This window comes from Rhopilema esculentum, chromosome 7 (genome assembly GCF_057945365.1).
Source record: "Rhopilema esculentum isolate cy_ngs chromosome 7, ASM5794536v1, whole genome shotgun sequence".
Classification (NCBI taxonomy): domain Eukaryota; kingdom Metazoa; phylum Cnidaria; class Scyphozoa; order Rhizostomeae; family Rhizostomatidae; genus Rhopilema; species Rhopilema esculentum.
In genome coordinates, this window is record NC_142821.1 from 4,731,147 (window position 1) to 4,757,780 (window position 26,634).

At 36.7% G+C, this 26,634-nt stretch overlaps 2 protein-coding genes across 2 annotated transcripts; both read right to left on the bottom strand.

The window, feature by feature from the left end:
• Nucleotides 1-545: 545 nt before the first annotated feature.
• Nucleotides 546-9,917, bottom strand: LOC135683757 (pyridoxal 5'-phosphate synthase subunit SNZERR). Its single transcript, XM_065199108.2, has 8 exons — nt 9,767-9,917; nt 7,133-7,204; nt 6,808-6,908; nt 5,957-6,037; nt 4,462-4,582; nt 3,707-3,853; nt 1,185-1,367; nt 546-989 (listed from the first exon to the last, which is right to left on the bottom strand). Exons 1-8 carry the CDS (start codon nt 9,798-9,800, stop codon nt 763-765), a joined length of 966 nt encoding a protein of 321 aa, XP_065055180.1. The 5' UTR covers nt 9,801-9,917; the 3' UTR covers nt 546-762.
• Nucleotides 9,918-10,168: 251 nt separating this feature from the next.
• On the bottom strand, nt 10,169-26,571 carry LOC135683751 (uncharacterized). Its single transcript, XM_065199100.2, has 10 exons — nt 25,788-26,571; nt 22,730-22,837; nt 21,803-21,999; nt 21,065-21,120; nt 20,462-20,597; nt 19,496-19,617; nt 18,393-18,499; nt 17,424-17,583; nt 15,887-16,363; nt 10,169-11,111 (listed from the first exon to the last, which is right to left on the bottom strand). Exons 1-10 carry the CDS (start codon nt 26,019-26,021, stop codon nt 10,738-10,740), a joined length of 1,971 nt encoding a protein of 656 aa, XP_065055172.2. The 5' UTR covers nt 26,022-26,571; the 3' UTR covers nt 10,169-10,737.
• Nucleotides 26,572-26,634: the final 63 nt, after the last annotated feature.

Below are 26,634 nucleotides of genomic sequence, written 5' to 3' on the forward strand. Positions count from 1 at the left end.
CATCCACCTCTTTGTGGCTTGTGCTGGGTTACTCTAACAGCACAGCACCACGCAAATATTGTGATACAACCAGAACCAATCTTTGAAATTTTGCATGTGTTTTCTTTCTCTTACTTACATATCGTTAGATAGTCAGGATTAACGTAAATAGAGGTATAAAAATACAGGTAATTATCATAGACATCATGTTTATCTATGTGAAAATTTGGGCCAATTTAAATCTTTGACTTTGCAAACAAGTGAGGCTACTTGCTCCCCTTTGGCACGGGCCCTGACATGTAGCTGGGTGGAATGAGAGTTGATGAAGACTTAGGTGTTGCGTTATTTTTAAAGCACAACTCCACCATGAAAATTTCAATGGCACCGGTATAAGTAAGAAAGCTTTCGTACTTAACTTTTTACTACACCCCTTTGTTGATGGCAATATCTTCTTTGTATCGTGATTGTCCCCTTGATGCACACCCAACCAGAGTGGGACAGCCCAAGAATAAAATAAGATGATATAAAATGGAGGATAAACAACAAGAAATCTGCTTTCTACAAACTGCACCGAAAAATCAATTTCATTACCATTCCCTTAATTACCTATTGATCTTCGTACCAGCTTAGCTTGAACAAAATTATGACTACAGTCCGTCTATAGATACCCACATTCCAAAATTAATACAATACTCACTACATTCGAAAAGCACTAGAATCCTAAAAATAAATATATATCCTTCAACTCGTAGGAAAAGGGAGGTACTTTGCTAATTGTCTGGTTCAATTGTACTTGTGCTTGTACATGTCTGTTTTGTAATTAGGCCCTGACATGGCCTCTCCGAGATCTTCACTCAGCTCTGCCAGCTTCTTAGCGTCATTATAATGTGTTACAGCCTGAGCCATAGCAAGAGCTCTTTTGGACGGATTGCCACTTTTGAAAATACCCGAACCAACGAATACGCCATCAACACCAAGTTGCATCAAGAGTGAAACATCAGCTGGGGTTGCTAGAACAAAAATTGAATGACGTGAGATCTTAAACAAAATATTGATTTAAACGTTACAGTGATCTTTTGTATTAGCACCAATGGCAACCGTGTACGGCTAAAAGGAAATTTTGGAGAACAGCGAAAGAATATGGTTCGAAACTGGCAAAGAGATTTTATATCTGCATAATTAACATAAATCGATATTGCACTTACCAATACCACCAGCTGCAAAATTAACAACAGGCAGTCGCCCTAGTTCAACAGTTTTTTTCAGTAAATCGATTGGAACTCTTAATTCTTTGGCATAAGAATAAAGCTCCGAGGTGTCCATGGATTTTGCACGTCGTATTTCGTTTCTGATTGTCCGGGCGTGGCGCACTGCTTCACAAACATCACCTACGAAAGAAAACCTGGCTCAACATTTTCTAATAAGGCAGGAACAGTGCCCCAGGGGGGCAAGAGGCAATGGCCTCCCCTCTTTTTCACTAAATAAAATACTAAAACCAGCTTAAAGTTTTATATAGACAAACCTTTAGATTACAACAAATACATTGCACCAAAGTCCACAAGTACACCAGTGTCAAATTATTGTCACATTTGTGGTTGAAGGGTGAGGGGGAAGAGGAAACTCTATTTACGTTGCTGGCCCCTCTAGTTAAAGATCAGAGGCTCGGGCCCTGTAAGGACTAGTACAACCCTTTCACAAATTTATTTTGGGCTTGTGCGTAGATTTCTATCAATATATTTGTAAAAATACACTGGCTTGGTTGTTACTGCCAGTTATTGTTGCAGGGGTATAAGCTATAAGACTTTGGAGGACTCTGTAGGGAGCGTCAGCAGGCTCAATACACAGATGGTGTAATTTTGATGGCTGGCAACATAGTAGTGCCTCAACCACTGGTAGACAAAGCAAGAGAGAAAAAGAAGGTTATGAATATACAAAGATATGGAGCAAGAGATGATGGTGGTAAGCTCGTTACGATTGGAGAATTTTTATTCAAAAATTCAAATTTCTAGGAGTATTTTAAACTTACAGTTACGATGTTTCGCGTGCGACAATAAGAAGAATAGCAATCACAAAAAATGCCCCAGTAGCACTATCAGTTGTCTTGAAAGATAGAAGCATAAAACTAAAAGCAAAAATTGGATTATTCTATACCCTAATCTGAGTGTTGGGTTTTTAGGAAGTATGATAGGAAACACCTGCTACCCTGGAAATCTGGTGCTACCGTTGCACAATGCAGGCCCGTAGTAGCTAAACTGAATTTGGGGCATGAACAGAAATATAGCTTTTTCTATACCTGCCTAACTAAATACTGTCAGCGCTTATAAGATCTTCAAACACAGTTTTCGTAAATTATTGGGGGGCATTGCCCCCCCCCCCCCGCCCCCAGTGTCTACGGGCCGGCAATACCCATGAGCAGGGTTGAAGTTAAGAAAAATAAATTGAGATAGCACTGGCTTTAAAGAGCTGGCTGTTCTTGGGCAGGTATTAAGGACCAAAAGCCTGGAAAAGAAGTTAAAGGAAAGCCAAAGACAAGACTGTATGACAACATCAAAGACGTTTGCGGGTTGACTATGTTAGAGGCAGAAAGAATGTCTCAAGGTCGAGGACGTTTGCAGGCTTATTTCCACGCTCGAAATTATGTGGCCCTGGTACCCAGAGTACTATAAGGAATACATATATAAAGAGTCCACTGCAACAGATAAGTAGTAAATAGTCGAAAAGAGTCGGTCCAAAATTCTGAAAACAAATGCCGTCCAAGGACATTACCTGAGATGTGCTACCCCTACCACTGAGCCAAGCCATCCTCGCACTCGACTGTAAATCGGTTAACAATTATATATTGAAGAAAACAGCTAGTGAAAGATTGATGTCGTCGGTCACATTATTATATGGTAAAGCTACAATCAAGAAGCGATCTTCTTTACTAAAGGCAAGCTCTAAAGGTGACAAGATAATTAAAAATAATCTCCTTATTGACCAGTCAGAGGAGTATGCTCGAATGAATATACACGATACCTACAAATACGCACCTTTTATAATCTTACAGGCCTGCTTTATAATGCATGAATATATGAGAACTCAAATCAAAGTTGATCAGGTACTTGACCAAAGGAAGTGCATGGAGTATTACATGTTTAAGGTACAATCAAATGACAAAATTACTTGGAACATCCAACACTTTGCGCTGTGCTTTTCTATTTTTCTATTTTTATTTTTCTATTAAGCGTACTCCATAACCCTTTTCTTTTTTTCTGTAGTGAATCAACATTATTCTTAGGGGGAGAAGGGGTGGCTGAATTTGCCTTTGAAAACTAACATTAATGTTCTAAGACTTTTGGCAGTGATTGAAACATAGAATTACAAATTGCCAATAGTAAACGCAGGAAAAGAAACGTACACAAAGTATCAGAAATGCAGGAATGGAATCAGGGATGCCACAGCACATTTGGAGTGAGGGGGCTGTAGACAAATGGGTAAACTTTAATGGGCCTGAATATCAAAGTTTAGCAAAAGTAAGAGGTCAATAGCTATAGCCACTCAGCAACCCCCCCCCCCACCCCAGCTCTGGTGTGCTTGTTAAAAACTACCTCTAGTAATATGGTTTGCATGCATTGTAATCTTGAAATGCAAGTAAAGAAAAACAATATTATCTATCTGATATCTCTTAGCAATATCTAATATAGCAAACATCCAAAGAAGAAGGTAGTTAAAACTAAAGGTGACAGACCTGTGCCTGCTTCTCCTTTGGTTCTTATCATCGCAGCTCCTTCTGAAATTCTCCTTAAAGCTTCACCAAGATCTCTAGCACCACACACAAAAGGAATCTTGAAAGCATGTTTATCAACATGATTGTGCTCATCCGCAGGTGTTAGTACTATAGAAAAACAACATATCAATTGATATGCTGCAATGTATCCCAGTAGTATGGTTAAAGACCCTGAAAATTATTGATTCAAACAAGTTTTTGCACAATACTGCAAATCAATTTATATTGAGGATATAGTATAACGCGAACAAGAGCAAAATAAGAACTTTGAATGCTTTTGCCACCTTATTTTCAAGGCTTTGCCTGAAGCTAATAAATTGTGATCAATTGCTTATTAAAAGATTTAAACTTGACATGAAATAGGAACAGGTTAACCGGAATGTTTTAAAAGCAGAGCAAAATTCTAAAAATGGGCTGAAATGATATGATTTACTTTGTTTAATAATCATTCGTACCTGGGTTACTGATGTTGGAAATGACATGATAACCTTTAAAAATTATTCTTATTCATTAAAGTTTATTAAAGCAACTCTGTTAGGAGAGAAACATCATTTTTGGTAAATGTGACTTTTCTTAATAAACACATTTTGTCCTTGCACTTTGGTTGTTCTTTTAATTCAAACTGCTCCTACAGTTTCTCCACTTTTTCCTAAAGTATGTGACTAGATTCAAAATTGATGCATTTTTCCTGAATGCCACTAAAGACTTAAACTTACCTTCAGATTCATCAATCATATCTACTTCTAATGCCTCTAATATCTGGGCTTCAGCAAAATGACCTATTCTGCACTTTGCCATGACAGGAATTGTTACTGTACTCATAATTTCTTTGATCATCTAAAATAACACATTACATTATTAACAGATCAGAAGTTTTGAGTGCTTTAAATCTGTCTTCTATCAGTTCAAAACCTGGTCCACGCTAGTCCAATCAAGACAAAAGATATGCTTGATCTGATAGGCCTTTTAACATACATCAAACAATATTACTCATATTTACACCAGTGTTCACCTATTTCTGTTTAATACAGACTGCTTTGCAGCCCTGGCTCTGAGCATTTTAGCAGGCAAGCGGTACATCTCTCTCCTCGGTAAGTCAGGCAGGTGATTTTTAGTCTCTTGAAAATCGTCAATAAAAGTATATGAATAAACAACAGTCTTTAACAGCTAAGTTTACAAAACAAGATGGTGATTCTCCAACAGAAATAAAATGATAGTTTCCTATAGTCGCAAATCAACAAAAATTCTCACTAACAAGATTAGAATAGAACCAAAATTAAATCACATAGTGTGATTTTGTTATAACATTAGTACAAACTAGCATTTTTTCCAAGACTGTCATTTTGTTTGTTGTCACAGGAACAGACACATATTTTATTAAGCTAGTACTGGAAATTTTAAGATTAAAAGATTTTGAGAGATGACAGTTTTGTACGGTCCTTAAAAAGATAACTATCAGTGGGGGATCTCCTGTATACTTTAACAGTTGGCGAGGTCGGTTAGCGAGGCAATGAATAGCTTGTCTCGCCAACCCGAGTCAAGCGTGGAGGCGAGCATGGAGGTGGGCCCGGGCAATCGCCTGCCTTCTTTGATGCTAAAAGACATTTTTCCTGTCTTTTTTAGCAATTTCAGTCTCTACTTGAGAAGCATAAAAAATAAAAGTAATGTCCCTAATGCAATGGTGCCAAAGGCAGTTTTAACTCATAAAAGAGCTTTTTGACCCAGGAAAAATATCAGGTACTCATACAGGTCACCAAAAGCATTTAACTGCTGAATAATAACCAAAATATTTTTTACAATGCTGAGATGAACCAGACTTAAGCATGCACAGATGGGACAAAGACAACCTTGTTGATGGAACTTTCCTATATTTGAATGTCATTCCTATATTATAGTGTTGATGTTTAAAGATAATCTTGCAGGTAGTTTGATGAAGCAAACTAGGAAATTACTGGCTTGGCCAGTAAGTGCCAATATGTACTTTGTTCGGCTATAAATAAACAATGAGCATTTGATGATCTTCCTGAGAAAAGTGGGTTATGTTTGATTCTCCTTTAAATGAATGATCAACCAGCATTTCAATGTACAAGAATAAGCTTTCTGGTGTAGAAAAATGTATATTATTAAAAAGCACCTACAATGTTTATTCTAAACAACATAAAACTATTACAATCTGGTTTCAGATGATCAATGCAGTTAAACTAAAAATACCTTGGGATCTGACATTCTAGCAATTCCTCCATCTTTTCGTATGTCTGCTGGGACTCTTTCCAAGGCCATTACAGCACATGCCTAGCAAATCAAAATCATGTTTCACTTTACATGTTGATCACTTTATAATTTCCTACAAGTTTATCGAAAACAATGCTTTCCCTTGGCCATAAATAAGATAATCATGACTTGCTGTGTTGTCATTAAAACTTAAAAGTAACCAGGGAGGAATTTACTAGGTTGTAGGGGTGCAACACACCCCCAATTTTTTTAGTGTCTTTGGGTAAATTTTTCCTTGATTCAGTAAAAAGCATTTTTTTAAGGTCATTAGTAACAAAATAATGCAAATATTTATCTTCATTATCTTGAGGCTAAAAGCTTACTTTTTAAAAAGGTGTTTCCATCATTTTCCGGTCACCCGAAGGGTGTGGCACCAAAATTCAAACATTATCAGCACCCTCCAATCAGTGATGTATAAATCTATCCCTGAATGTAACCCTTGTTGTCAAAATGCATCAAAATATGATTGAGTCTGTGAGTTATCTAAGTTCAGGGATTAAAGGTTTAGCAAGTTTGTCAAATTTAAATACGGCATTTATTCTGAAAAGTTGCCTTTAGGGGAATTAAAACTTAAATGAGTGAAGTAGAGTGTAATATACAACAATTTAAATCAAGTACTGAGATATTCATGATAGAATCTGGTTCAATGAGCAGACAGACTGGTATTAACAAACATTTTAAACAAATGTGAAGCAATGCCCTTTCTTCTCCCTACATATACAACTGAATAAATAAAAATTTAGAAGTAAAAGTAGCTGACATAACAAATCAGTTGCCCTCAGAAGACTTACTCCAGCCTCCTCTGCAATTCTTGCTTGTTCTGCATTCACCACATCCATCACAATTCCACCTTTGGCCATCTGTGCCATCCCAGCCTTCACTTTGAAAGTCCCTACAGCAAACGAAATGTCTACATTTTGAGACCCAACCTAAATATCCAGCTTCTTGCAGTGAGGAGAAAAAATAATTAAACAAAGCAAGCAAAATCTTTCTTACAATGTCCGAATCAACAAAAAGACAAGCTTTTCCTTATTTTTACTTCAATAATAAAGAAAATCAAAATTAAGTTGCAAATAAGTGAACCTTCAGTGGAAGTTGAAACAGTTGAGCACTAACCTGTTTTTGCTGAAGAAGTAATTCTTGTTTCTTCTGTAGTAACTCCATTCAAAGAGAGATTTTTAACTTGGTCTGTAACATAAATAATACATTTACTTCAAATATATTAGTTCTAGAGGGAAAGTTCAAAAGAGAGAGAAATCTAAAGAAAATCATTGAAAGTAAAGAAAATCATTGAAAGTAGTGAACCAGGGATCTCTTGAAGTGAAGTGGGTTTGTAGACTTGCCCAGGTAAATTTCACCAGGACCATGTCCACATTACACAGTCAATAATCTGCAATGCTGCACTGGATTTTGAGAAATTAAATGGGCCATATTCTTAGCTAACTATCTGGGGTTCAAGACCCTTCATCTTCCTTTACCGGCAGGATACATACGAGCCACCTAAAGAGACCTAGCCATCTAACTCTATGTAGCAAATATGCTAATAAATAATCTCTATGTAGCATAAATGAACAACAATAAAAACCTGGTATGCCAGGGCGAAATATTAGCCTTTACTGATTTACGTGTTTTTATTGTTGTTTATTCTCGGCGTATTGCAGAGGCGGATCCAGCGGAAAATCTGAGGGGTGCTTAAGGGCGTTGCCTTAATAGCCATAATAATGCCACACCCCACTTTTACTTACGGTTAAATGAAGGCAACACCCATCTTGATAAATTAATCTTTTTTAAATTCAGGTATCAAAGCATAACTATATAGAAAATTATATCTTTTTTTAGAAGCCTATATGCTAGCAATGCTAGTTAAAAATAACACTGCTACCTTTGCAGTTTGTACATCACATTAATCAATGAATGACATTTTAGGTCGTTAGTCAATATTTGATTGCTCTGCAATATTCAGAGACTGGTTCATTTTTGTAAAAAGGCAGCTAAAATGTTTCAAACAAAAAAAAGAAAAAGAATCATTGCTACGTTAACTGACCATTCCTATACGAAAATTGAGTTAAATATAATTGAGTCACGGTAAAATGGATTGGGTATACCCTAAGTGCCAGAATCTGCTGAGTCATGATTTTCATGAATGCCATGCTATTGGTTGACCTTGAACTGGTCACATGAACTCACCTCGTACTGATTGACAAAACAATTTCCATCAATAGAAAGTTGTCAACATCGGATGCAAGTATCACATGAAACAGCAGCGATCATGCCGAATCCAAATGACCCCCTATAGAGAAGGCCTATTTACCATGACTCAATGTCTTTTAATCAATACTTGTAAGAATTTGTTGATAAAAATTGATTGTTTTACTTAGTCCCTTGTGTTGAAGTAGTACGTTTTTGGGGTCATCTGCATTTGGCAAGAAATGGGTATCGAATTCATTCTGGTAGTAATTACCATACCACCCCAACAACCAAAAATCCTTGGCACAATTTTTTTGGGGGTGCGCATTTTTCTCAATATTTTTGTCGAATTAATCCAAGAAATATTCTGTTAAAACGTTTTGCATTTAAAGTCTGGTAAAAGAAACTACCAACCAGAAAGGCCGAAGGTCAGAACTTCCATGGGACAGTACTTGAACCTTTGGCATTTGCAGTTCAGCGAACTCATCGATCTGTGTATTCCCACAAGTCACGACACCATCCACCTCGCTCTTATCAAAAAATTTTCTCACGATTGACTGAATACTCAAAAGCTCGTTTTCTGTTTCAAGTTCTTCAGTCGACTGGCAACCAATTACCGAGAACACCTGCAACAGCAACGATTTTATGTCCGCCATTGCTGCTACACGAACAGGTTTAGTCGTTTCAGTGACGGTATGCACCAGTGTATATTGAATGATTGATAGGGGTGCTCAGATGAGCTGAAATTTGGCAAACGGATTGGTTGAAGCCTTGTTTTGATTGATAGGGGTGCTCGACATTGAGGAAAAACATATCAGAGCGTGATGTGATTGGCTCAGTTGCAACTTTGACCTTAGAGGTTGACTGATAGGGGTGCTCAAGCACCGTAGAATTGAAGTAGCTCATTGGCCGAGAGTGTGGTTTGATGGACAAGTAAAAAAATTGGTTCCAGGGCAGCTCAACATGAAATTTCTAGCTATTTATAGTTTAAAGCAGATACAGGTTATGCTAACTAACGCATGACCGTATGTCATCAGTTTACTGGAAAATGCATCTAAAAGGATTCAAGACGTTTTTCAGAGATTAGAGAAAATGCATTGAATGTTATATCTCCGAAAATTTTGACCGGTGCTCAAGCACCCATAGCACCCCCCTAGATCCGCCTCTGTATCGCGATGTTTCATATTTGCTACACTTTTATCGACTTTTCGCCGCAAGAACTCCTTGGAGCCCGTCGAGCAGCCTGCTACAGTGGCCTTTTCTTCATTCGACACATCTAACTACCCTGTTCATTTGAATTTGTCAATATATCAGTAGTTTTATTCTCCAAGAAGGAAAAAGCTTTTCGTTCTTGATCTAATAGGATAAACAATCAAACTTCAGAATTCGAGATATTTTCCAGATTGGAAGCTTTAAGAAAATTAGTTGCTTCAAGGAAGGTTGACCACAATGGCCTAAAGGAAAAACACCAATCCATATTATAAACGTAAATTATTGATCTCTTTACATCAATCTAATATATGACATAATAATTATAATTGCAGATTTTATCGTCCTACGTACCAATGCCAGAGGAAATTCCGTTTGCCACTGACATCTCTGAGGCTTTAGTTCTCAGTTTTTCCTTCTTGTAGACCAAAAGAAACGTTCCCACGTGTTATGTAAGTCTTGAACACTCGCCAACAACCAAAATTGCCTCGTGTTGACAGTGGACACAGGGTTACAGTGGCTAAGTGTGAGAAGGAAGAACCGCAGGATAGGCTTTCCGCCGGATTCTGTGAATCTTGCAATGAGATTTTAAAATGAAAGATATACAGGAACAAAGCAATACGACGACGAGAATCCAATGTCACGAAATAAATTTTCAAAATAAATTTAATTTAATTTATTTTGAAAATTTATTTCGTGACATTGGATTCTCGTCGTCGTATTGCTTTGTTCCTGTATATCTTACAGTGGCAACCCTGTTTTTAAAACATTTTTTGAAACACATGGAATGGAAGGATTGACGTAATCTTTGATATTTCATGTATCCAGGGAAGCAATATAAAAATTTATGACTCTATCATCGTTTCAAGTATCTTAAGAAAATATTGTCAAGAAAACGAAGCTACAAAATTTTTATTTCAATTAATTACGATTTTGACAATAATCAGCAACATGACCTTTCTGCTTCATATTCTTCGCCAAATAAGAAAAATCACCAGCAAAGTCACTTGATTCAACTCAAACAATCAACTTTGTGTATATTCATTCGTTTGACCAATCCAGAAAGCTCTTTTGTCACCCGATCAATGGGTATATTTTATGTTCAATCAGCAAAGCAATTTTAAATCGTTGTTTATCCACAAAGTCATGCGTCTTTCTGCTTATGTGTCTTGTGTCTGAGGTCATTTTAACTAATATTTTGCTACTTGCTTTGGAGACAAATTATAGCATATAACATCTAAATTTAAAAAGTGATAAATGTATGAACAAAGATTGAAGAGAGAGACAACCAACAAATTAACTGAAGACCAAAACATGTATGTTATTCATTGTCCCAAATAGGCCTTTTTACCATTAACGTCTAAAGTTACACTTGTTTTCCCTGAATTATCGAACTTTCTCTGAGCAACCTCTTCCCCGTTAAGATTATAATATCTAAGTGCGTTCTTTTTGCTATTACGCACACGTTTTGAGGTGTGTTTAGGCCAGTTTCCTCGTAGATTAACCCTCACATTTGTAAAGTTCACACATTTGGCTTCTAGTTGCCCCTCTTTTATCAGCTGTTTCTCTACTGTCCTCTTTCTTTTTGATTCTTCTAACGTCGCTGGTTTCTTTGACAAAGATGTCGAAGCTCTGCTCTGCTCGTTATAAACAGGAGGCAGATTTAGGTCGGGTGACTCATTATCCTTCAATTTCAAGCCTACAAAAAAACATTCAATTTACTCATGAAATTGAAACAGTGAAAGACTGTCAAGTGGATAAACTGGCCTACCCTGAATTAGGGTAAATTCATAATGCATAGAGTATTTTATACCAGATTCCCATAAATTAAAACTATTTTCGCTTACAGGTAAACTTCATAACATTTTATGAAATCTGCATCGCATTTTTTAACTACAAGGTTCTTTTAAGTATACGAAGTTGCAATTAGTAATACGGTTCCGTTGATCAGGGCTAACTCTTAAATTCACCAAGCAAGAGGCAGTGAGAGGCAGGGGGTTGTGGCTAGGCGGGACACCGGGAGATAACCAGGTGGGCCGCGTTCAAGTGAGTTTGTAAAACCCAGGAAAATATTTCATGCGAAAAAAACTTTTGGCGAAAAAATCTCTCACTTACATGTAAACTCAAGTTCATAGTTTAGAATAAGAGACTTGGAGATAAACATATACAAACTGGGTCCTGTGAAAGGGATGCGTGGATCTGAACAGGGCTGCAGAGAGGGAGACATGGAGGGGCAAACTGCCCCAGGTCCTCGAGGTCTAGGAGGCCTCTTAAAGTAAGGAATTCTATTTTAAGCACTGAATTATAACGAAACGCAACAAAGTGTACCTAAAAAATCGTAAAACGTTGTAAATGATTACAAGAAAATGACTGCAAAAAAATTATGAAATGTATTTCAAACTAGTTCATAGGGTACGTAAGTTCTCTGTCCCATTTGTGTTTGTATCAAGTTCCAATCTAGAAGAGGCTATGGTTAGAGAAAAGGGAATACACTCTTATCAAATGTTGCAGATGAACCTTAAAAATGATAAAAAATGGTATCTTTCTAATTTTTCATCGATGCATGGTTTCCAGGTACAGTCGACTCTCGTTATTACGGACACCATCAGGACCAAAATGTTGCGTCCGCAATAACGAGAGTCCGTAATAGCGGGATGAGAAAAAAATCACTAATTTATTGGTTGAAAAATTATTAAGTTTTTTTAATCAATAGCAATCGTGTAATTTTGTTAACAGAGATTTGTAGTGCTGGAGTTTATAAATTTTGTATCATTTTGTAGTTTGTAGTTTTATTGTTGTAAAAAGTACTCTTCAAGTGTCGTCTGGTGTGATTGCTTTTTCAGTGCATGTGCTGCAACTTTACTACTGAGGCATGCGAATTCACTTGCTATCGTCGCAAGACCACGCTGGATGAGAAAAACTTCTATGTCTCTCACAGACCTTGCAACATCGTGATAGCTCTTCAAGCTGGTGGTCGGAGTGACTTCATGTATATCATTATCATCATTATTATCATCATCATCATCATCATCATTATCATCTGATATAACCACTTCCACTTGCTCATTTATCACTAAAGAATCTAGCAGTTCCTTTTCATTATCCATGCAGTAGCATATAGGCAGCTCGGTATCTGATAGCAGGTATGTATATGGAGTGATGGTGGTTTCGGGTGAAACTTCTTTAATTAGATTTTCAAGATCTTCATCGATGTCATCGAGGTCACTGAAGGGATCTGCCTCCTCGTCTTCTATCAGTTTATTGCTGGAAATTCCCCCAGAATTGAAACACTTACTGATGGTTGTCACCTTAACATTATGCCATGCTTCCCCCACCCAATTCATTGCCTGTAACACGTTGAGTGATTTGCTGATCTCTGCGGCGTTCCTTTCACTTGAGGTCATTGTGATGATGAAGCGTAGCAAAAGCTTTCTATAATGAACTTTGAAGTTTTGAATAATGCCGAGATCTAGAGGTTGCAACTCAGATGTGCAATTTACAGGAAAAAACACGAGCTTGACGTTCGAGTAGCGTCCCTTCAAATCATACGGATGGCAACCAGCTGAGTCAAGAAACAACAAAATTGATCTTTTTTTCGCTTTACATTCCCTGTTAAATTGACTCAAGATCTTATGCAGAATGTCGGAGGTCATCCATGCATTTTTTTGGCTGTAATATTGACAAGGAAGGTCCTCTCTGTGGACATTTTTCAAGCACCTTGGATTGGCATACTTTCCGATAACTATTGGTTTCTTCTTTTCTCCAGTTGCAGAGGTCATCAGGGCAACAGTCAGACGTTCTTTGGATTTCTTACCACCTTTACATTTCTTTGATTTGGCAAAAAGGCATTTGTCTGGAAGAGCACGATAGATGAGGCCAGTCTCATCTAAGTTCCAAATGTCTTGCATTTCATAACCAGAAATGATTGAGCCAAGCCGCTCTTTCCAAGACTTCACTGTATCCACTGCAACATCAGCAGATTCTCCGCAAACTTTGTGTTGTGAAAGATTGTGTCGTTCTTTGAATCTTGTCAACCAACCACTTGAGGCTTTGAAATCAATGTAGCCTAGCTTTTCGGCAACTTGAGATGCAAATTCCTGGATCATTGGACCATCAACTGGAATTAGTTGATCATTCTTGTTTTTATACCACTCCCAGACAGCATCGTTTAAATCTGAAAACTGAGAAGTACGGTTTCGCTTCTTCCCTTGAGGAAGTCCTTTTTCATATTGTTCTCTTACTGATACCTTGTTTTTGATGATGTTACTTATTTGCGTCTTTCCACACATGTATTTCTCGGCTAATTTTCTTATTCCTAAAGAACCATTAGTACTTTCATATTCTTCAACAATGTGGAATTTCTTGTCCAAGGACAATTCATTCCTTGCTCTTTTGGCTGACTTCTGTTTAGGCATGGCAAAGATTGTATGAAAAGTTAGCTCGGTACAACTGAGCAACAATTTTCCGCGCTTCGTTGTGATGGTTTTAATCGGTCAATATTGATCATAGTTTGAAATCCGGCAATGCAACTGACATGTCAACATTGCCTTGACATGTCCTGACATGTTTACTTCTCTGACACTCCTATTTGTAAACAGTGCGCAAATACAATTGTGTCTGAAAACAGACTAGGCTGTTGGTCGTAACTTGAATTTAGCAACCTGCACCGCAGACATACGAGACACACAGACTTTTTCAAAGCATAAAGCTAAATCCGAATTTAATCAAAGATTCATGCTAAGTCAAGAGCAGAACGCACACTTTAGGGTGTATTGCTCGTGGCTGAGAGGTCACCATGCTTACAAAGATGTGTTCAGTCCAGAGATTGGTAAAGTGTTGGCGCTTCAACGAGAACCAGAAAATGGTAGAGACAGAAATGCTGTGGCAATTATTGAAGAAAATGGGCGAATTGTTGGGCACATCCCCTTTGGATTATCTCAAATTGTTTCTTCTTTTTTGAAACGAGAATACAACAGTGGGGTTGCAGTTATTTGTGGCAAGCGAGTAAACAGAGGGGCTGGATTGGGACTCGAGATTCCAGTTATGTTTAAATTTTATGGGAAAGCAGATTTCTTAGAGAGACTCGATATCCTGATCAAGAGCAGTGAGACTGCAAAAAAGACGTTGCGTTTAGAATCAGAAGGGATATCAAGCGAGGAGTCATTGAAACGACCACCTGGAAAACGCAAATCTGTTGCTAAAAATCAACACACGGCTAAAATTCCGCGGAAATAGATTGTACAATGGATGCTTAAGATCGACACTTAATTAACAATATTCTTAATTAACACTTAATCTGACAGTTATATTCAGCATGTGTCCGTTCTATCGAGAGTTAAATATTTTAAATGTTCAAATGGGACCACACGTAGTGTCCGCATTTCCGTAATAGCGAGAGTCCGTTATAGCGAGAATTACGTTCAGTCATTTCTTTGTATTTCAGTCGGGGATTTTTTTTGTGTCCGTAATAGGGGGGTGTCCGTTATATCGGGGTGTCCGTAAGGCGAGAGTTGACTGTACGTACCATTTTTGGCGGTTTGTGATTGGAGATGTCATACAATACAAAGAGCGGGCCCCCTTATGATGATTTTCTGCCGGCCCTTTTCTAGGAGCCACGACGCCCCTGGTGAGAGGAAACAGTCATCCCATCCTTATAGTGGAATCGCTCTACTCGCTCTGCGCTCGCATTGCTGGCTACTCCGGAGGATCACCCACCCTGGCTCGACTGGCAGTAGTTAAAAGAAAAACATGAACAAGTCTATCTCCGTCAATATAAAAAAACTTGCAAAAAGGTTTCAGCCAGTCAGTTTCTAAATAAAAGGGTGTTTATGTTAGAAATCTTAGATTCCCCAACGATCTTGCGTTAATGGAGTGGCGTAAAGTCAAATGGATACATAAGTGACGTACAGAGAAAAGGAAGCATTCTACAACAAAATATAATCATCATCCGTCACTGCTTTTTAAAACAAATACTGATATTTCTCTAACGTTAGAAGAGTTTGCTCTGCGTTTCTTGGAAAGCTGTAACACGGCTTCGCAGAGTCCTATAAACACTATAAACGGGGGAATAGCTTTCTCAAAAACAGAATTGAGAAGTCAAAAACTGGAAGAGAAGATGAATAATTGCCTAATGATGCCACATTTTGAAAACTATTTCACAGAGTCTCGTTTTTGTCGAAAAAGCCGATACCCATGATGAATTACATCTTGCATCATAACTACTAGCTTCCTTGAGACTGCGAGCAGTAGGCAAGATATTGGTACATATAGTGGAAAAGAGCCAAGAAATTACATTGATTATGTTATGAAAAATCAAGCGTTTAGAACAGATTGTTGGGTTTGAATACGAAAGTTTGCCGTGTGTAAATGAGAAGTTATGTCATCTCCAAGCGCCGAAAGACTGTTCTACTACCCTTGTATCGCTATTCAAAACAAATAGACCGTACACAAAGACAAAGAATTTAGTGAACTTACCTGGATAATAAATCTGCCTGTGGCCAGCAGTTTTCATGTTACTAACAGGGATCTTGACTTCTGTCCACGTGGTAGTGACTGGTGCCTTCTTAGCACCGTCTCCCCGTTTGCTGTGATCTTCAATTGCATTTTTTCCCCTCTCATTATTATTTCCCCGACTCTTCTCTTTGGCTAATGCTTGATATCTGTATTCTAAAGTCTGGGTTTTTCCAACACTCGATTTTTCATCCTTCAATTGTTCTGCTTTTTGCTTCTGATTCGGTTGGGATACAGGGGTTTTCTGTGAAACTGTACACCAAGTCATGTTTGAAATATCACACAACTGGGTATCGCATCTTATATCACCCTTCTTGGTAAAGTTGTGCCGTTTCTCTTTCAAAGAATGAGGTTGACTGCCCTCCAAAGCCTGATCGCGCAAAAGTAGTGCCATCACTGAGCATTTGGAGTTTTTATCAGCCCACTTGTCCAAAATCGCTCCTAGAATGACAAGACAATAAAAATTGACTTTCCACCAAGTCCTTGTTCACCTGGAAATGGAACCACGTCGAAGACACACTGGAAGCACTGACTACTAGGTTACGTCTTTACTGCTGTTACCTGGTTCCGCCCGCACCAAGAGAGATTATTTGAAATTTTAAACCGGGTTCGTTCAACCCAGTCTTAACCCTGGTTAAACGACATAATATAATGTAACCAGAGCTTTAGGGGGCAATGTCATTCAGTCTAAATATTGAATGAAAATTTTCAACGACGATGAAATGAAATTGAATCAGAATTCATTTCACAAAGGGCATTCGCCCTTTATCTGACCTGTCTTAAGTTTATATTTTCTTTTTGCTATTCATTAGGGTCTTTTGTGATGTGTTTCTTCACCATTTACTTGTACCAATTCTACAAGAAAATGGACAATGCTGTGGATTCCTTTGTCCTGCTGCGGTTTTTTAGCTTATAAAACTAGAGTAAGGTGTGTGGTTTCATAGCATGTCTATTCCCTAGGTTGAACTGAAAACTAAGCATCATTACCAGAAGAGTGCCGTAATATCAAAGATGGACAATCATAGTGATAATCCCGAGTCATCCGATTGAGTGGCCTTTTTTCTTCAACTTCCAGAAGCAGGAATATCAAATTTTCAAGGCAACTTTGCCAATCAACCTCCACCCCTCTACCCCCCCCCCCCAAGAATCTCTTAAATTTTCCGACACAGATTCGACACATCCCTTGTTTCGACATCTACTTTCGCTATTACGTATACATGAAGGCATGACAAAAATCAAATGTCACGTTACCGTGATAATGGACATTAATGATTTGCTACTAATGATGATCCATAAAGGCCGATTTCCACTGGGCGAATTCTTTCGTGCGAATCGAATAAATATTCGTAGCGATAGAGTAGGACCGTGATCTACTTTCTGCGAATCGAATTTTTTCGCTGCGAAATCTGAGAACATGACACCACGCATGCTCACATTGGCAAAAATTCGATTCGTGCGAAAGAATTCGCCTAGTGGAAATCAGCCTTAAGAGTTTACATACCCTTTGTACTTGTTTCTAGCTTTGCCCCAGTAAGCAAATCTTTCGTTTCTCTATGGTATATTGACAAAAGATTCTTAGGTTCTGCTGCCTTTTCATCCGAAGCAATGAATTTCTCGCTTTTTCCATCCGGTACTCCTCTTGCCGTAGTTAGCAAGAGGTCCTGTCATGAATAATTATTCTTAGCCTATTTGAAGTTAGCATGAATTTGCTGCAGAAATTGTCGCTTTAAGTTTAAAGCTATCAAAACGTTATAGCACTTGCAAATAACGCACACTAACGACATATAGGCTATTTAGAAATCCAGACAAAGAAGCTCAAAACAACATACGACAATAAAATATAAATTAAACTATGGAAATATTAGAATATGAACATAGATTGCTTATGCTATATCATCTGCGATACATCAAAGATTTCAGGAACACGGGTTAAAGCTTAACTTGATAGATATACAAAAGAAAGTAATCTTTTTTCGAAGTCTGCATAACAAAAGTCGTCCTTGTATAAAAGAAACTACCCTTGCTTAAACACCACGTTTCTAATAAAAAAACAAATTAAGGGTGCAACTTCTTCACAATAAAATACGCACTGATAAGGAAACTGTAGCAAAGAGAACAAACAGAAGTTTAAAGTGCTTCTAATCGTTCTTACAATATGCAGAACACAACAAAGACTACTGTTCATCTATTTTGAAAATAATTTAGCATAAATAATATCTCAAGTCTACTGTGGCAACATACATGTAAAGATTTCAGCAAATAATGAAAGAGAATATAAGAATTTTGAAACAAATAAAGTGGACATGAAACAATCGAAGAATCAAAATATGCAAAGAAATTTCTAGAAATTCGCTTTGCTATGAAAATTGAAAGTGTATAAAAGCTATTATCAAAGTCACTTGTCAAGTTCAAAATAATTCTGAATTTATTCAAAGACAGAAATAAACAAATTTTCAAAACAATTTCCTACACTTTCGGAGGTTTCTCTTTGTAGCCATGAATGGCGAAGAATCTCAGAGAGAGGTATTCTTTTTCTGTGATTTGGAGTCAAAATTCTCTTCACCAAATCTTTGCAATCTGAAAAACAAACTCTTATATATCAACTCCTTCCGAATGCCAAAACATGCCTTGCTTTAAATGGATTCACAGATTTCTGGTAAATTTGAATTGGATTATTTTATTAGTGAAAGCCAAGATAGAGATCGAATAGGTGAATGCATGGACTGAAGGAATTTCGTTTACATAAGACTAACCGTATTATGTATCTTTATCACGCTAATGTTGCGTGTTTCATTTCGCAACAATTTCTCTCAAGTCCAGCATAAAGAAAAAATATAAGTTGGCCTTTCTGTTTTCAATTTATAATGAAATTCTTTTGCTTTGTTAGATAACTCGCTGTTACTGTTTTTTTGTTTTTTTGTTACTGTTTTTGTTACTGTTTACTGTTGTAAAATTGCTGTTACTGTTTTTATCTAGGTACTTTCACTACCAAGATTCTCGGGAAAATAACAACAAGTTTCAGGGTCGAATTCGTATGCTATATTTTTATTTGTAGCTATTAGTATGTAACTTCTGGCTTATAGAGCAGCGCCTCGACTTCCTACTAGTCATTCACCTCGATGTGACCACATATCATGATTCATATGGTCATGTCAGTGACTCGAACCCCAGACCAATGTTCCCTGAATACTAACATTAAGTTCAAGTGTCGAATTCAAGCATCCCCTCTTCACCCTAGAGCATGTTGGTTTACTATGAGATGACGTGAGACGACGTAAAAGTACTGCTTTCATGGGATGTGCATGATTATTACCTTAACTATCAAAGTTGTTCTGGAAAAGAAACAGAAGGAGCATTTTTCTTCAAAGAAATGAACAGCAAAGTTGCTTCTAGAAAATCTGAGAGGCATTGTGGCAATTTAAAAGAAATTATTTTTAGTCGCTTGACAGCACAATGAAATGGGTGAATCTTTCTTAAAATAAATGATTTGATACATTGCTACTCATAACGAGAATGTATAAATGACTGCAGAAATTGAAAAATTATAACTAATTGTATGTTAAAATGTCGTACCTGCACTGAGCTGAACTTTTGTAGAAAAGCGTAACTTCCCTTTCGTTTGTTCCACTAATGTCGGGATGTCTCGGTCATTAAACGGCAGCCTTCCGTTCAACATTGCAAACAGAATTATTCCACTACAAAAATAGATGAAAACACAACAACTTGTTAGGAATTCAATGATAAAATGGCAGGTACCTTTGATCAAAGTTCGTATCAAATTTGACCCATTTAAAGTTTGATGCGATGCCAATGATTGAAGAATTATTGATTATAAAAGCAGTCAGATTTGTAGATGAAATAATTTAACTATTCTGTTGAGGCTAACATAAATTGGTAGTACGAAAAATTGAAGCTAAAAATGTAATTTGGATAATTTGAAAAATTCACCAGCTTGATTTGAACGGGCTCAGCATGGCTTTTTATCTAGATTCTGGTGTTGTGAAGAAAGCATTATTTTTTACAATTTCAGCAGTATTCTGGATTTTTTTTACAAAGAAGGAAACTGGGAATGAAAAATTTTGTCTCCAATTCATAGCAGTCATAAATATATAGCATTCAGTCTGCAATGCTTAGCTGTTCTGAGAGCTTGAGATGACCACAGACGCATGACCAAAGTGAACTACTTTTAATATTTTTAGAAAAACAGTCGTTTCTCATAAATTTTGGTCAGTTGATGTATATTTTGCCAAAATATTGAATATTTCGTTAAGGCTGCTGGCTGCTGCTACATCGAGGCATAATCACTAGAAGGTTTACAAAAGAGGTCGACTACTGCAAATTACTCAGTTGCAATTTTCTTATATCAAACCTTTATTTCTAAAAAAAAATTACCTGTCTATGTTTTTAATTGCACTGTCAAGAACATAACTGCTTGCAGTAAAAAAAATAAGAAGTAAAGAAAACATTGTGACGATTCTGCAACCAGTATGAGTCTATTATCAGACTTTTCATGACTGAATGTCTTATAAAGCAACTCACAGACTCCAGATATCAGCAGCTTTCCCATCATACTTTTCAGCCTGGAGGATTTCAGGGGCAGCGTATGCGTACGATCCACAGAAGGTTTCCAGCAGTGGTTGTCTTGTGGTTGGGAATCGCGTGGCAAAACCAAAGTCTGTAGAATGAAAAATTACATAAACTACCTAAATCACATAAGTTACACATATTGCATAAATTATGAAAATAGCATAAATCATGTCTATGGTAAAAGCTTGAGTTTATTGATAAGTAGAGTTCCTAGTTGCAACAACTAGACTCACACCAAATGCCATTCTCAGGTAGCTGGTCTAGAAAATGAAAGAGTATGCAAGTCTGTTTCGGCATCAAACAGTTTGCAATAGATCGGTCAGCAGTAATTCTCATTCCATCGTAATAGTTGCTCATTAAATTTAAAATAAATAAGTAAATAAATTAAAGCTGAAATTTATGCCAAATCAAATAAGCATAAAATATTGTATCATATTTCTTGTTTGATGTTTGATTTTTGAAAACTGACTTGCAACTATTTACAAATAAAAGCGAAGTGAAAGTGTAATCAAGATGTAGATATTAATACTATAATACATTTATTTTGCAAAGTACCTGAAATTTTGATAATGTCTTTATCATGAATAAGAATATTTTCGCATTTCATGTCTCTGAAAAATGCAGAATTTGTTATCAGATTCGTTGCTAAAATGGTTGAAAATATCACTGAAATCTAAATTCTAAATTTTAAACTTCATTAGCTTGAAGCTTCACCAAGTGAAATTAAATCACGCTATATGTGTGGCTGGATCTATTTGGCATTAGGGATGGGGTATACTAGAGTTTTGGGTTTGTTAACGATGACGATGAATAACTGTTTGCGCACGAGAATGTTTTGGATCAATTCAATGTGTACCCCTCGCCGTAGGAACGATAGTTCAACAACAATAGAAAAAAGGGGGTTGTTCATTGGAAAAAAAAAATTTCATTCCTTTAAGGGGAAGGGTTTTTTAAGCCGTTCCGGAAAACTCAAGTTGCTATAATTCTTACGTGTGTATACAACAGAAAATTGAGCGCAACCTCTCTTTTATATTGCCTCGGTTGGATTCAGGGGTGCAACAGCAGCGTGGGAACTCTGAGGCAAATCTCGGAGGCCCGAACAAATTTTTTAAAAGTAGGGGCCACCAAGTTATAACAAGTTATAAAACTTGACTTTTTCTACATTTTAAAGTGAATTTTGGGTTGATTGTTTCTTGAACAATTCAAACAAATCAAAGATTTCATTCCATTGGTAAACATTGTAAAATAATGACGGTAAGTTCTGTGGGTGCAATGAACTAAATAGGAATATACCTATGTACAATGTTCCTTCTGTGGCAATAATCCAGCCCCTCTACCAACTGTTTGAAGAACCTCTTTGCTTTCTGCTCGCCTATACCAGGCAAATTGGAACGACCAGAGTTTATGAATTCCAATAAATCACCTTTATTAGCGTATTCCATCACCAAATAAATTCTGTTTTCAGACCGAAATGCTTCATATAGCTTCACCTGAACAAAATAAAGAAGATAATCGCTGTAGGCAAATTAAACACAAGCAAGTTAAATTGTTTTAAAGTTTGTAAGGATATGTAAATAACGCCTATTGCAAACTCATTGAACGTTCGTTGTGTGACCGTATACAGTTTGCGTATCTATTTGCCATATTATCGTCATTCGCTCTCAATATTATCGTACCTGTTGCCCACCTGTTGTGTTTGTAACGTAATTGAAATGTATAGTAGTATGTAATTTATATTGTTAAATTTCATATTCTAGTAAAAGAGAGAAGTCCTTTTCTATAACATTCTATCCTGATTTCTGCTAATGGTGCACTTTCTCTACTTCCTATCATTGAGTTAAAACAGATCCATTCTTGATGAGAGTTTTTCCTAATCTCTCCCCAACTCCCCCCCCCCCCCCCACCAAAATATTTCTATTATGCACCCTTCACCTCACCCTTTCTTGAAGTATAGGTCATTCAATTATGCGCAAAAGCTATTAAATCAAAGTGAATTGCGACACTTTTTTTTCTGTACACATTAATAGTACACTTCTGATTTGTATCCTCGTTCTTTTGGACTTGTTTGAACTCTGAAGTTCAAACCTTTTAGACATTTCGCAAATATATCCTAAACTTTCTTAGAAACTCTTCAGCCTGTTGCTTGCAGTTCTTTCCTCCTTGCTGCTTCATAAAATGAGAATTTGAGAAAACCACGAGTTCGGTCTTCATTTTACATACCACATTGTGACAGCCACTGATTGAGTTTAGTGCATCGATTTCTCTTGGCATGAATTTGTTCAAATATTCCACTGGTGCAGTCTTTTTTGAGATGATCTTTATTGCGACCTTTAGAAATAGAAAAAAATACTTATCAATGACTATCCATAACGATAAATATTTCTAATCACAATTGACTGAAAAATTGTAAGTTGCATTTCAGTTTCACGTCTAATGCTATCAACAAAGAATATACTGTGCTATCATCAAGCAACTGTATTGTAACTCCTCGAATAAGCCCCCGGGGGTTTATATAGCAATAAGTATTTGGGGAGGGGGGAGGCTTATGCGAAGGTGGAAGCTTATTTAGCAGCAGTCAAAAATATTATCGAGGTATCATTAATATCATTCTTTCCTCTATTTGAGGTTGCTCAGTTTGCTTTAAACGGCAAATATAGCAAACGGGGAAGGGGATAAACCTTTTGCTGTTTAGGCAGTATCTCTATCAATGGGAGCATACTCGAGGGTGAAGGGTCATTTCACAAAAAAGTTGCTTAGGTGTAAGCTTTTTCGACGGGGGGGGGGGGGCTTATTCGATGATAGGGCTTAAATCGAAGCTGTCCTGTACTATACACGAAGGCATCTGTTTGCTTTTACATGTACAGGGATGTTATTTCCACTTAAAGTTTGCTGGAGAGAGTGGAGTTGCCCTGAAATCTTTACCAAGTGGAAAATTAAGTTTTCTTTAGATACCATAATATTCAGAGATTAATTATTATTCAATTGTTATCTTATTGGATTTAGACATGCTGAATTTCTTGCGGAAAACGTGCATATCTCTGAGCTTGTTTTTAAAAAGTAAAATCTAAAGGTACACACATATTGAGAAAAGCAGTAAAAATTGATTAGTGAGAACGTTATCAAAACAAGATGAGCGACAAGTTGAAAAATATTTTGTCAGGTTTTCGTATAAATTGGTTTTTCCTTTCTGAAGAGTTATTAAACACTTTAGTAACACTAACGCATCTTTGAAACTTAAAGTGTATTCTGAATAATAGCAAATTTAGTTTCCTGCATCAAGTGCTGATTCACAATTTGGCTAATTTAAACTCTTGGTCGAACAACAAAAACTGACCCTAAATCTTATTTTGGAAATGGCACACAAGATCACTGTAGTAAGGTGGTTTTTCTCTAGGACAGCTTTATCAAGCCCGAAGAAGGTGAGATTAGCTGCATTTTCAACAGCTGAAAAACAAAATCTACGTCATCACAACTTTTTCATTGTTTTAGAATACATCAAAACTTACTCACCTTCCACTTGCAACCTTTTAACATGCTAATCAAGTTCTTGTTCTTTTGTCCTATGATGACATGTACACTTACTCTTGTAAAAACGAGGGTTGATATTCTCCCCATTTCCTCAATGACTCAGTAAATTTTTGTTCACTGTTATTCTTACGAGTTTCTTAATTTTGATAGCATTCATGTAGTTGCTAGCTATATTGGCTTAAAATGCTGATAAATGTCCTAATTTCATAACAGAACGGACATATGTTGGACATCTCAATTCCCCCTACCCCCACCCCACACAGAAATATAGCAAAAACAACCACACCTCAGAGGAAGATCAGTTGTCAAATGCCCGTTACATATCTGCCAAAGAATTATGCCTTGGTTCGAATATTTCTTTTACGATAAATGCTGATAAATGTCCTAATTTCATAACAGAACGGACATATGTTGGACATCTCAATTCCCCCTACCCCCACCCCACACAGAAATATAGCAAAAACAACCACACCTCAGAGGAAGATCAGTTGTCAAATGCCCGTTACATATCTGCCAAAGAATTATGCCTTGGTTCGAATATTTCTTTTACGGGGAAAATATATTTGTATTGTTGACGTCTCAAGTTTTATTCCAGTCAGCCAACCACATTGATGAAAAATAACGAAATTTTGGTGTTCGATTATTTCTCAAAGTTCAATTAATTCTTAAAATGTTTTCTTTAAATAAGAAAGTTTCTTTTTTGAATGATTATTGCTTATTTTGTGTACAAAGATTACACAGAATGACCCAAATTTAAGTGACAGATTATTTCTAACCAAAACTGTAACAAAAATTTAATCAATATTGCACTCCGGCCTTCACATTTTCAAAAAAAGTCAGCTTTCTTTTCATTTCGAAGTTGGTTGAGAGTGTTTATGGTACGCTTTGATGTTTTATATCTAGGCTTTAGCAGCGCAAAACATTTCAGCCATGCCAAGCAGAATTAAGATTATCAGAAAGGTCAACTAACATTTATCGATTCTGTACAAAAACTGGTGTTGTTTTATTCTGCGCCTTTGCGCCGAAAGTTCTACTACCAGTCAACTTCCTCTCATTGAACAAGTTTTCTTATTGAAATAGGAAATGATTGTGAAAACTGCAACATATACACGAAAGTTGGTACAGCTCTGTCAAAATGGCATCAAGCACTATTTGAAGGATCGGTGAAACAATGATTTTAATCTTTATTATGGTGCAAGTATTCTCCATAAGCATACTAATTTAACATGAGCTAAAACTGTTTTGCATTCACGTCCAATTCATTTGTTACAATTCATAGTGGCAAACTTGAAGGAAAGTGTTCGTCTTGCTAATTGACATTGAGAATGCATTGTGTAAGTAAAAAATTAGACAAGATTCGCGTAGAAATGAGAAACGTATTACTGACCGAAATCTGCAACATTAGAAATTAAAAGCCTCGATATGCCGAAGATTACGTTTGCAAACCACACTTTAAACTTATCATTGCAAGTGGCATTATTTGCGAAACTATGATCCTAAAAGCGATAGAAGGCAATCTGCTTCTTTCATTGCTTGGAATTTTGAAGCTTCTTAAAGTCGTTATCATAATAGCTAAAATCTTTTAACCACTAAAAACCTGAAAATCTTATATGAGCAAGGTGATCAAACCGGTCAATAGAAAAAAGCCGACGAAGCCCATTCAAAACGCTAAAGTACAAAATTGGTTATGAAGTACAACGCAGTGTAAGAAAAATAATTGTGATGGCGAATGGTTGTAAATGACACATACCTTACTATCTCCTTTACGCTTGAGTTCCTCCATCAAAGACTTGTCTTTCTCCAACTTCAATGCTGTAGCAGATGCTAACATGACCTTAGCATAAGCACCTTTACCCAAAATTGTTCGAGTTAACTTATAACCTCTCCGTTCGCATTCTAGCTCTTCACTAGTTGGTATGTGCCTCTCAGCAAATGCTTCAATTGACTTTGGGATACTTGGTGGCCTGAACTTTGCACTCGACATATTAAAGGAAACAGCCGAAGACCTCAAGCCAACAAAAATGTACAACTGTTAATATTCGCAATCAGAATTAAACGAGGCTTACTTTGTGACGTCAGATCAAATGAAATCAACATCACGCGGTGATATCAAAAAGCGATTGGCTGTAAAGAAGATATTGTGGCCAACAAACATGTTCTTGATTATCTTATATTAAAAAAACGTTCAAAGATTCCAGAAAGATATCACTACGTTATCAACAATTATAAAAAACATAAAATTTAAAATTGAATTTCTTAAAATAAGATTCAATCGAATGATTATCATAATTGAATGCTTATCATAATTGAAGATAAATTTCACGAAATGTTCGATCTGAAATATTTTGATTAGGCATTTATAATTTATAATTGACTTTCTGAAATAATCAGGATTCGTTAACAGAAATGATATATATAATCTTACCTTATTTTACTAACCTTTCAAGATTTCATATGATCAGCTGATAAAAGAGTGGTCTCTAACCAAAGGATACGCCAGCTTACATTACTCAACATTACATGACATCACAATGCACAAATGTATTTAGCAGGATGATGTTAATACTAATAGCGAAAACTCAATAGATTCTTTGCAA